The sequence below is a fragment of the Pituophis catenifer genome, unplaced genomic scaffold (assembly GCF_029215685.1).
Source record: "Pituophis catenifer annectens isolate HBS135680 unplaced genomic scaffold, rPitCat1.0.hap2 SCAF_6, whole genome shotgun sequence".
In the NCBI taxonomy this organism is placed as follows: Eukaryota; Metazoa; Chordata; class Lepidosauria; order Squamata; family Colubridae; genus Pituophis; species Pituophis catenifer.
In genome coordinates, this window is record NW_027256886.1 from 48,529,252 (window position 1) to 48,541,404 (window position 12,153).

At 38.9% G+C, this 12,153-nt stretch overlaps 1 protein-coding gene across 2 annotated transcripts in view; it reads left to right on the forward strand.

Annotated features, from left to right (window-relative positions):
- Positions 1–4,069: 4,069 nt before the first annotated feature.
- MXI1 (MAX interactor 1, dimerization protein) overlaps positions 4,070–12,153 on the forward strand; it is an 83,756-nt gene continuing 75,672 nt past the window's right edge. For both annotated transcript variants that reach the window (XM_070946039.1, XM_070946040.1), the window contains exon 1: positions 4,070–4,353. In XM_070946039.1, coding sequence (XP_070802140.1) covers positions 4,119–4,353 — 235 coding nt within the window. In that variant the 5' untranslated portion in view covers positions 4,070–4,118. The remainder of the gene's footprint in view (positions 4,354–12,153) is intronic.

A 12,153-nucleotide genomic window follows, 5' to 3' on the forward strand; every position in this document is an offset into this window, starting at 1 on the left:
TTCCTACCTTTTTCTGTGGGCGTGGCTAGGTGGGGTGGTCATGTGACTGAGTGGCTGTGGCTGTGAGTGATGTCAAGTTGGCCATGCCCACTGAGTCACATGACCACCAAGCCACTCCACAGAACCGGTAGTAAAAAATTTTGAAACCCACCACTGGTTATGACCACTCATTCACCGACCATTTGAAGTTACAATGGTGCTGCCTGAGTGGTACTTACGATGAGTCCTTAAAGTTCTGGTTGTCCCAGCACCCCAAGCCATATGATTACAATTCAGGAACTTGGAAACTGACTTGCACTTATCATTCCATGGTCATGTGATTGCCATTTGAAAACTTCCCTGCCAGCTTCCAAGAAACAAAGACAATAGGGAAGCCATCAGGGAAGGTCACAAGTTGCACCTGTAAATCATTCCCAGTTTTCTGCACATCCTCCTGCATTCCAGAGCACTTGCCAGTACTCAGCTACTCTCACACAAGGGTGTGGTAGCCACCCTCCTCCCTCCAGAATACCTATCTGACACCTGGACACAGCAACCATTTATCTACCTCCCAGGCTGTTTGAGATCCAGCTGGGACATGTGACTTCTTCCTGTCTTCCCCATTGACTTTGCTTGTGAGAAGCTGGCAGGAAATTCAAGGAAGTCCCTGCTTAACAACAGCAACAGGAACTGTCAGGATTGCCATTATTAAATGATGCAGTCACTCACTGCAACCCCATTGCTTAGTGATTGAAAATCTGATTCCAACCACCATCATTAAGTGAGGACAAGTTGAATTTGAAACCAAAATAATTCAAGTGTTTTTATGCAGCAGCAGCCTGGAAGGTGTGAGCAGTTCTTTCCCCATTTAAAAGAATTCCTGCTTCATCATTAAGCTTTAAGTATTATAAGAGGAAAGGGCCTTAGATCTTATTTTATATCCCACATAGACACTCTTTAGATGTTTTGGCAAATAATCAAATACACAGTGTGAAATAAAGACATGGACTGGAATATGTGCAAAAGTACATTTGTTTTCCTTTAGTATAAATTGGGGCAGAAGAAAGGCAATGATTTTTACTTCTTGTTTTGAGTTTCAAGATGAGTGTGAATCTTCTTCAAACCAGATTTGAAGCATTAGGGAGTGGAAAAAGCAGTATGGAAATGCCCTGACATTCTTGGTGGTACTAAAGCAGAAGCATTTGGTAGTCTTTTAATGTTGGCAATAGGCAACCCAGCCCTTTTGGAAAATTGTATAAACCTGATATGGGAGAGGGAGGTTGTGAGTACTCAAAATGATTGCCAAAGAGGTCTTCCCTATTCACAAAATGGCAAAAATGTCTTCTTATAATAAATGTACTAACTTTTATTGTAACAGACTTTGGCTGCACACAGGTGACCCATCAACGGCATAAAACATATTTAACATTTAAACTCTTTCTTCCCATCCAGTAGTTGTCCAGATTTTTGCAGCCCTGATTCAATTATCTTAGCTGTATCAACTTAGAACCACAAAATTATGAGAAATAAAATCGGTGTTGCTCTTTGCCATCTTCTCTAATACTTCAAAAATGCTCCATATTAAACCAACTTATCTTCATCTTTCTTTCTGGACAGGGTGACAGATTTACAGAATAAAACCCCAAAATTAGCATGGTTATTGTCTTTCAAATAACCCGAATGGAATCAAAAGCATACCTGAAAAAGTAACTGCCAAACATAGTGATATTTCCTTTTTCCTCATATTTGGCCACTTTTCTAATGCTTCATCAGATTCTTTGCAACTATTGGTAGTCCTCAACTTATGACTACTCATTTTAAAATGATTCAAAGGTGCAATAAGAAAAAGTGATTTATAACCTGTCCTTGCACTTATAACCATCACACCACCCTCATAATCACGTGATCACAATTTGGGAGCTTGGCAAACAGCTTGCATTTATGAGCTGTTAGTATCGTTAAGCCAGTAATTGTCACCTGTGTTCTGCCCATCCACTTCCAGCAAAACAAGTCAATTGCGAAGGCTGGATTGACTTAAAGAACATATGATTTGCTTTACAACCACCCTAAAAGTGGCAGTCAAATCTGATCCGTTCACATGATTTGACTTACGACCACCACTGACTTATGACAGATAATTCTGATCCCAATTGTGGTTATAGGCTGAGGAGTACCTGTATATTTCTGGATTAGGTTTTATCACTTTAACAAACAAACCATAACACAATGCCAATTATATTCATATGACTGTATGTTGTATTCATCACAGGCCTTTTTTCTTTTTCAGCCCATAAACGAATGGTCTCAAAATGAAGTTCATATCTATCAGATGCAAATCTCTCTTTCCCTAGGCTTAAATTTTTAGTGAAAGATTTTCTTTTTTTCTCTGGCCTAATAAGGAAATATGGGGGAGGAAGCCAATCTTTTATTCAGAAAATCAAGTCTGGAATTGCAGGCAACTAAAATGATTGTTTCCTTCCACATGAATATTAAAACAGAGATGGGAACTCAGATTCTGTCAAGAAAGCCTTTATGCAGCCCAGCCATCAGAACCAATTAAAAGAAAGGTTGGGAATGCTATCAACTTTGGATGTTCCTCAGGTGCTTCAGTTTATAAGACCTAGTTTTCATAGTATCATGCTATATATTTAAAAGTAGTCTAGGTTCACATTTTGCGCAAAATCATGCTTGTTTCTTTTTAGCTTTATTTGTGATTTAAGATATCATAGTTTAGTATTTAGTGCATTGTGTGACTCCAGCCCATTCAGCTTACTCAATAAACCATAGTTAAGTAAACTGTGCTTCAAACAATCCAATCAGTGGCACATGTCCTGTAATGAGACATTTGGCTAAAATTTCCAGGCAAAAAATGAAAACAGAAAGACCTTTTTGAAGCTTGTCCACTGAAGTTATATTCTACTTACCTCAAACATCAATGCATTTTTCTGCACAAAAAATATACTTCTTTAAGGCAAAAGATACCAGGTATATTTTTCTGGGTATAACTGAGATAGAGATGCAGCTAACATATCTAATTTGTACTGGGAAATAAGACCATTAAACAATAAACATATAATAAGGAAATATGGGGGAACATTAAACAATAAACATAGATTTTTAAAAAAAATGTGATTCCAGACTAAAGGGCTTTCTTATTTCTACAGAAAAAGCCATTTTCCAAAACAATATTTCACAAACAACATTTTTTTTCCTTGAGTTTTCCAGGATTTTGGAGATTCCCAACCAATCAGTGGCTGTGATCATGCCTGTTCCTGTTCCCCAGCCTCTTCCCTTTTCTGTTTCCAGCAGAGAGAGGTGGAGGAGGAGTATGCCTCTACATAGTATCTGACCCTGAGCCATGCTTCATTCCAGGAGCTGTCCATTCTGTTTGACAGAAGAGACTTTCCTCCTCATGAGGATGGGGTTTTATAGTCCAGCATGAGGTGCTGACAAGCAGGTGACATTCACAATAATCATAACACCTATGCCAGATACAAATAGGATTTTAAATATGGTGTTTATCTTTTTTAAACAATGCACATGGAGTTTAAGTGATTAAGTGATTAAAAAATGTAATCAATTTTTAAAATGTAGTCTAACTTGTTCATTTTTCAGCTTTTTCTTTTCCCATGGATTTTCTCAATTGTCAGCAAGATATATGGCAGTTACAGTATTTTCTTCTTATCCATCATTCCCCTTCTGTTTACCCCATTGACTGATTTTGAAGCAAACTGTAACTTCCTTTGCATAGGGAGACATTTAGCTTTTTTCACATGATTCTATATTTCTGAGGTTCTATATTTCTGAATGCATAATGATCAACTGTAATTTTATGGGTTTCATCCCAATTGGGCTTGCTTCTGCTTCTCTTGTTTCTTATGGTGTGGAAAGTGACGTACAGTATACTCTACCCTGACTATTGTACTGTAAATAAACCAGACTCTTCCATTGCCACTTTAAAAAAAATGTATACAAAAAAATGCTAGCATTAGGACCTGCGCGGAGTCTTTGAATCAAGAGGTCTCTTGATTCATTCAATCTCTCTTAGACATTCACACACATACACACAAACTGCAACAAGAGGAGGAAAGTCGGCCAAAAGGGCTTTAAACATTTCAAAGTTTCCATTTGCAGAAGCAATGGGGAAACGTGGCAGGCCAAGGAAAGAACTCAGATGTGAAGGTGATGCTGGGGAAGCTGTTCTAGGGCAGCAGCAACTGCCAGTGATAGATAATACGTCCAGGTGCCCATTCAGTGACATTTTCAATACCAGCAGTGAGGACTCCATGGAGAAGATCAACACTTTCCTACAGAATGTGCAGATTTTGCTGGAAGCAGCCAGCTACCTGGAGCAAATCGAGAAAGAAAACAAAAGTAAGTGGAGTTTTGATTTTCATTGGCTCCTTCTGCTGCTTCTTTACACGCAAACATGTATTAAAAGCTAGGCATGTACAACAACAACAACGGAAAATAAAGAAAAATGTTTATGAAGATGCAACAAGACAGACTATAGAGCTGAACCTGCAGATGAGACTGTTTCAATCTTTTAACCCTGTCCTAGGTCCAGTGGAATTTATGTGCGTGCCAAGGGATTTCATTAGAAAATATTCTTAGTTTGTTTTTGTTCGGTTTTCTTAAAAGCAAAACAAAAACATAACCACCACAACTTTAGTTATAAAGTGATCCAGAACAACGCTGTCATGTTAGAAGTACATTTCGATTTATGGATATGTGTGTTTGTGTGTTTGTGAAGTGTCATGTCCCCATAAAAGGCTCTTAATGTGTCAAAAGAGGGGGTGGGGGGGGTGTCAAAAACTGACCAAACTAGGAGATGGGGGAGAGGAGACCACGCAAAGCAAACTTTATGATCCTCTGGATAGACAAATAGAAAATACTTTCAGGTTTTTTAGAAGGAATGGCAGAGGGGAAAAAAGGCTTGTTTTTCATTTTCAACTCTCGCTTCCTTCTCCTCCCCCCTCCCTGCAAACCCAAGAGATCGTGATTCTCTCCTCCTTAAAGAAAACCTCGCCGAGTATTCTGTGAAAAGAACAAAAGGGGAAATAAAAACACACACACACATACACGCATATTTTCCCCCCCCCTTGTGGAAAAGGGTTTTCCCAACACCCCTCCCCCTCCTTGCTAATGTTGCCGTCAGCGAAAAAGAATAATCCATACAGAAACGCTCGTTTGCAGCGTCTTTTTGAGCAGCCTCCTGGATAGAACAATAAACAAGCCAGGAACAATTTTTAACCAGCAGGGCTGGCGTTTCATCTAGTAATTTAGCAACAGCGAAGGTCAGGAGGAAGAAAAATAAAGAAAGCGTTGCATCGCGTCAACCCCTGCAGTGGGAAGGGGGGAGGGAGAGAAAGGGGAGAATCTAACTCTCCTTTGGCTTTGAGTTTATTATTTGTATGTGTAAATCTCCCCCCCCCCCCGCGATGCTTTGCTTTACAAATCGGCTGTACAAATATGGGTGTCCCCCCCCCCGTCGCCCCCCCCACCCCCGTCCTCCTGTCACCCTTCTCCGGAGTGTAAATTTCCATTGCAGTTCAAGTAGCTTAGCCTTTTGTTGACCGCCCTCTTTCTTTCTCCCCTTGCTCTTCCCCATCTTTTTCATGAATAAGTGGAGATGTAGGCATTGTTTCCGGGAGGCCGGGGTAGTCGGTGCGAAGACTTCACAAAGCCTTTTCTCTCTCCCTGCCCCCCCATTCCAGTTTTGCAATGGCTAACACGCTCGCTTGTCATCAATGGGAGTATTATTATTTTTTAAACAGCGCCCTTTGGGCTTTCTGGTCAATCCGGTTCTTGCCGCGGCACCCTGGTTTTGTTTTTTGTTTTTTTTAGGATTGAGGTGCAAGGGCCTTTTGGCTTCCACGCAACGCGATCGCTCAAGGAAGAGACCGGCTGCCAAGTTAATGGAGGTATCCGTCCTCCCCCCCCCCAGCTCTTGGGAAGTCACGTAGGCAAAGAGCGAACTAGCCAGGTAGCCAAGCGAAAGGAGGCGGGGAGGCGGCGTTGAGTAGTCCTCCAGCTGCAACTCGGCCAAAGTGGGACTATAATCAGTTTATACCGGCCATCTCGTTTCCTCAGAACCGGAGATGGTGCGGATAGAACTAGGTCAAGCTTGGCCTCCGTTGTTTTCCCAGCTCCCTGAATCCAGACGTGCACAAAAGCATCCCTCTTCCCCCACCCCCACCAAAGAGAGCTCAGTCGGGTCTTTAGGCGTTTTCCCTTTTTTTTCTGACTTCGCCACAAGCTGCCCCGTTTTTGCTGCTGCAGAAAACAAAGAGAAAGAGAAGAAAAACAAAAGTGCGCGCGGCGTTCGCGATCCCCCCCCCACTTCAAGCCAAGTCAAAAGCCACAAAAAAACTACAGCGCATCTCCTTGCCTACTTTCGGTAGGAAACTCGCCCCCCCCCAATAATTTTGAACGCGGGTTGCGGGGCGGAGGAGAGGTGAACTCGGTCGTAAATGTTTCCAAGAACGTGCGTTTTTTGTTACTTCAGGTGTTTTTTTATTTAAAAAAATCGGAAAAATACAAGACACGGGTCTCCTCCGCAGCCGCCTCATTGATCTGAATTCACCCTGTGTCCCCTCCAGAAATATTTCTATGCTTTAGAAATCCGAGATCCTGATGAACACCAATGTCATCTCGGATCTGTTAAGTTTTTGGATGCTCTCCAGATTGTTTGAATAAAACTGGAGCGAGGTGGCGGCCTCGTCTTGGTTTTAGCAATAAACAGGTCGGTGGAAAACACAACTCCGTCGGGCTGCCAACATGTGTATTTCTATGTCCGCGTCCCTCCCCCTCCCCATCGAGGAACGGGCCTCGCGGAGATTTTGCACGTTTTACAAATCGCCAGGCTGATTGGTATTGCTCCACATCTGTGCGTTTCAGAGTTGCAGTGACTTAGCTTTAAGGGCAACCCACGCGTTTGAATTTTCCGTAAAACTTTTTTTTTTCTTCCGTGGGAGCGGCCAGGGCAAGTCTTTCTTAAAAAAACGTAAACAAGGCAGGCACATTTAACAGCCTCTCGAAATCCCAACCCCCACATCCTTCTTAAAGTTTCACCGAGGCAAAAACAAACGGCGCTGCCTCGGCTGCACTCTGATCCGCCTGGCTAGCTTACAGTATAATCAGTCTCAGCTCCTCCTCCTTCTTAGAACCACATGGTTTCCACATGGAGACAAACTCCTCTCTTTCCATTGGCTCTACTCTAACCCGGGGGGCGTGGTTAATTCAAGCCATTCCGCCAATGAGGCGCTCTCTTATCCCTATGATGTCACGCGTTGCTGAGCCTGAAGATCAATGGGAGGAGTCTAGAATGGAGCGGAGTGTCCTTGTTGGGAGTTGTGGTCAGATGATGTCATAGTTTCAGGCTTAAAGCGACAATGCTCTGCTTTGCGCTCACAGCGTTTCCAAGTTGAAGATTCACAATAACAATAAGGGCCTGAACGGGTGCCACGAATTCCGATCCTTTCTTGCTTGGGTAGCGATCCTGGCAGTGGCAGATTCGTACGAGATTGCAAAACAAGGGATTAAGCGTCTTTCACTTAGCCTGTATCGGCGAAGTTGTTCCTAAAATATTTGCCCCCGATGTGTTTATGCATATAAAGATACATTTGTGCTTTGTTAAGGAATATAAATTATTTGTTTGAAAGGCGTGGGGTGTTATTTTCACTTCTGTAATTACTTTTCCTTAAGCAAGATTTATATCCTTCAAGTTAAACTATCAGAAACGAATATGGCTCTCTAAAAGTTTCCAGGATGTTTTCAGTCTTAGAGCACACTTTGCTTTTAATTTAGTGCAATGTCATAGGCTTATGAGTCCAGGCCATTATTGTAACTGCTGGTATGGAAAGGACAGGCTAACTTGCAGTCGCCCCTTGTTTACCAGTTGCCGATTTAGTATCGTTTTTTTCCTATACCGAACGAAAACAGTCGACCTGGCGTTTAAGGGAAACCTGCAACTCCTTTATGTTGCTTATTCTTTGCTGTAGTGTAAATTGGATTACCTGGCATGTAAATGTTGGGTATTACATCTCCGTGAACAGCAAAACCTTTCATTGTACTAGAAAGTTGAGCAAAATTCTGTGCAAAAGGGCAAGAGGGGGAAAATAGTAATATCAATAACTATTATTCTGCTACTTGATTTCAAGCACCTAATGCTTATAAGACCAAAATGTAACAATTGCAGGCATAATCACAGCTTCATAAATCCATTTGACAATGGTTTAATATTAAACATTTGTGCTGATTGAAGTTGTATTTCACATAGTTCTATTTAGTATAACTTTAGTTTTAGTGTAAGAGTTATGTTTGTATATCCAAAGGGAAAGGTGAAAGAGATTTCTATATTCAGCAAAGAAAAAAGCTGTATTGGCTACAGTAAAAATGAGGAAAAATGTGTCTGGATTCATTACGGAACAATTTACTCATGCAAAAAATGTTTTGTTACATAGGATCTATGCAAGAATAATTATTTTCTCCAGATTTCACTAATCAATTTGCCCAAAGCTATCTATAAAAGCTTTTAGTTGTTCATTTGGGAGGTTATAAAGAGAATCATAACATGATTTTAACAATTATTTTAAGTTTATAACACAAGCTACTGCAACTGTGTATGTGATGCACCAGGGCTATATTTCAAATTTTGGGACATCCACAGTTGATTAAGAGAGGTGATTTTTAGGAGTTGAATTTCCAGTTGTTCTGGAGGGCAGCAGATTGAGAAAGACTGATTGCAAATAATGCAGAAAATGGCTTCACAAATTTTATATTACACTACAGGCCTAAACTTGCCTAGTCTTATTATTAACATTAATACTGCAATTGGCTTTCCATACCATTGACAATACTGCATTTTTTTCTGATGGATACTGATAAATTCATTACAAGGAAGTATTTTATATATTAAAGTATGCATGTGTGTACCATTACACACATGTGTAATAACAGCATAATACATTACTGTTAAATTTTGTACTCCAGTCCTGCAATTACAGTGAGTTGTAAAATATCAAAGCTTTAAAACATGTGGTTTTAGAAGTGCTACTCGGCTCTTTCATTAAAATATATAAATGAAAATATATAAATGAATATATAAAATATATAAATATATAAAATATATAAATGAAAAATATTTGAGTTCTGCTTAAATATTGATTTTTCAAACTGGCATGATAAGGTAACACAAGTTTTGTAATAAATAAACTGGTGATTTTTTTATATCATTGTCAAAATCTCACTTTGTAGCTAGAGGCATCTAGCTGTGAAATTGAATGACTCTTTTAAAAAAAGTTGTTCTTCTAGAAGTCTGAGTAAAAAGACGAACTAAGAAAAAAACACAGGGTAGTAATTAGGTGACAATAGAAAATGAATGCCCCACAAAAACAGAAGGAGTGAAACAGCAAATCCACATTAAATTTCTGTTATGGAAATGCTCTTCATTAATAACTACAAATGAGCAAAACCCAAAACAACTGAGAAATTAATCATCCATTTAACAAATGCTTAAAAATGAGAAAAACTGCTATATAAAAACTTCATTATCAATATGGTTGTGTAATGCTTTTGAATTTAAGACTGTGTTCAAAGTGTGTAGGTATGCACAAAGCAATTTGTCTTCAATTCTTTCAAATCCTTCCCCAGAATTATGCTGTAGCTGTCTGACTGAAGCTGCAGTGGTAGGAGATAGCCTCAAAATCCTGTGGGGAAAACATACTGATTTTTCTGGGGGGTTCTGTGTGAGAATTCCTACATGCTGTGAAACGTTTTTTGTCTTAGAACATGAAATGTTGCATAGCCATATTCACTTCATATAGAAATCTTTGAAAGCATGACTGGTGAAATGACCCTGAGGAAAGAACTGCAAAGGATTGTTTACGAAGAGTGCTCACTGGTAGGGATGTCCACAAGGGTCAACATGGCAGTCATTGCCAAATGATCCAAGCTCCGCCCCTTTTTACATGTATTCAATGAATTCATGAAAAAGAGGGGGTGATTCAGTTGTTCAGTCCAGACTGCCACCATTTTGATGCTGTTTACCTTTCCTCCTGATTTCTTGGAAATTGACATCTATTATAAGCTTCATGACTTTTATTTTTATGATGGTAATATGTGGACTCAACTTTTTGCAGAAAACAGGGCTGTTTTAATGTTACTTTGCAGTCATCAAATTCTTTCTAGGCCACTAACAATTTTTATACAGCTTAGAGGTTTGTACAAAGAATGGCATTGTTTATCTTCAAGTAGAAGCATTTCACTAATAGATTGTCCAGAAGGTATAGCAAAATAATTTGTGGCTTCAATTACAGTGCTAGCCATGAAGGGTAACCTTACTTGCTTTTTCCATATGCCACTGATATAGAGAATTTACTATTTACACAGACAATAATAACAATTTATTCAGAATAAAAGAGATGCTCTTGCTTGTAAATCTTTGAATTTTAGCACCTGGATAACTAGGAAGGAAACTTCTTATCCCCAATGCATCAGGAAAAGAATTAACATTTAGTTCATGTACTTACTTTATTGCTTATATATGCTTTGATATTGTTGAAATAAAATAGAAGATTGTAGTTTAAGTTCTTTCTTCATAATCACCTTTTCTTAATTCATAGGCTAAAATCTTGCAGTTTTTGTTAAAGTTGATTGTAGTGTAGCCTAAAAGCAAAGTAACTTGATGATAATATAAATTATTTATTTATTTATTTACTTAGTTATTTAGGAGACAGAGCTGACAGGAGCAAAATTATTAAACTATTGGAAATCGTATGTTATTCTTGAATTGCATCTGGTATGAAATAAATGTGATGCTTGCAAGGGTCTGATCCATTTGAACTATTTTGAAGAATAAAATAGTATTCTTTAGGGAATAAAAATGTTTGATTAGGTCATACATGGTCCTATCTGTGGTAATCATTGGCAGTACATTATAATGCTTTTTAAATTATAATTTATATTTTATGTTTCATTTTCTTCCTCTATAATCCTGATAGCCTGCCAAGTAATGTTACTGAATATAACTGAAGAACAAAGGGAAGTAACCAAAGGGAAAATATTAATTAAAATGATATTTGATCAGTAATTATTGCTGAATTTGGAAGTGAAATATGGTTTACTCATGCTAACTTGTAAGAATATCAGTAAAGTTAATGCTCTTTGTGCTGCCGCTAACAGTATCTTTGGAAGATCCCTTAAAGAACTTTTCCAAAATTTCTTTCCAGATTTTTGATCTGCTTTCTCCGAAAAGCTATGGAACATAACAAGCTACACCTGTATAAACAAGAGAATTAATATAGGCTAACCGCTGGATTGTGAAGTAGCAAGTTTGGGTACCACTAGATGACACTAATGAGTTTTCTGTCCTCTTTGCTACCATCTAGGAGTTGTCTAGCTGTTTGCAGTTCAGATTTGATAATCCCAGTAATCTCACTCACTCATTTTTACTATTAAATTGACACGGATAGGATTTCAATATAAATAAACCTATTGCCTTACTACCATATATTATTGTTATATCAGATTGAATATTTATTTATTTATTTATTTATTTATTTATTTATTTATTTATTTATTTATTTATTATTTAAATTTGTATACCGCCCTTCTCCCGAAGGACTCAGGGCTGTGTACAACCAAAAATAAAAACATACAAATTTAAAATTTAAAACAATTTAGAAGTATATTAAACAAATTTGGCTCATATTGATTAAAAAAAGCCTTTTTTAAAAAAACGAATTAAAAACAATTAAAAGAGCTACGCCAGCCCGGCTTGCTGGAATAGAAAAGTTTTGAGGGCACGGCGGAAGGTGCGTAGATCCGGGATGTGCGTAGAATATAACCACTGAATATAGTTTCCCAGAATAGTTGGGACTGAGGAGTGGTGAGGTTTTTGGGATTGGGTGTTGGATTGTCATTGCTAATTATGAGCTCTAATAGCAATAGCATTTATATACCGCTTCATAGTGCTTTTACAACCCTAAGCAGTTTACAGAGTCAGCATATTGCCCCCAACAATCTGGGTCCTCATTTTACCCACCTCAGAAGAATGGAAGGCTGAGTCAACCTTGAGCCAGTGAGACTCAATCTCCTGAACTGCAGCTAGCAGATCAGCTGAAGTAGCCTGCAGTACTGCATTCTATAACCACTGTACCACCTCTGCTCTCT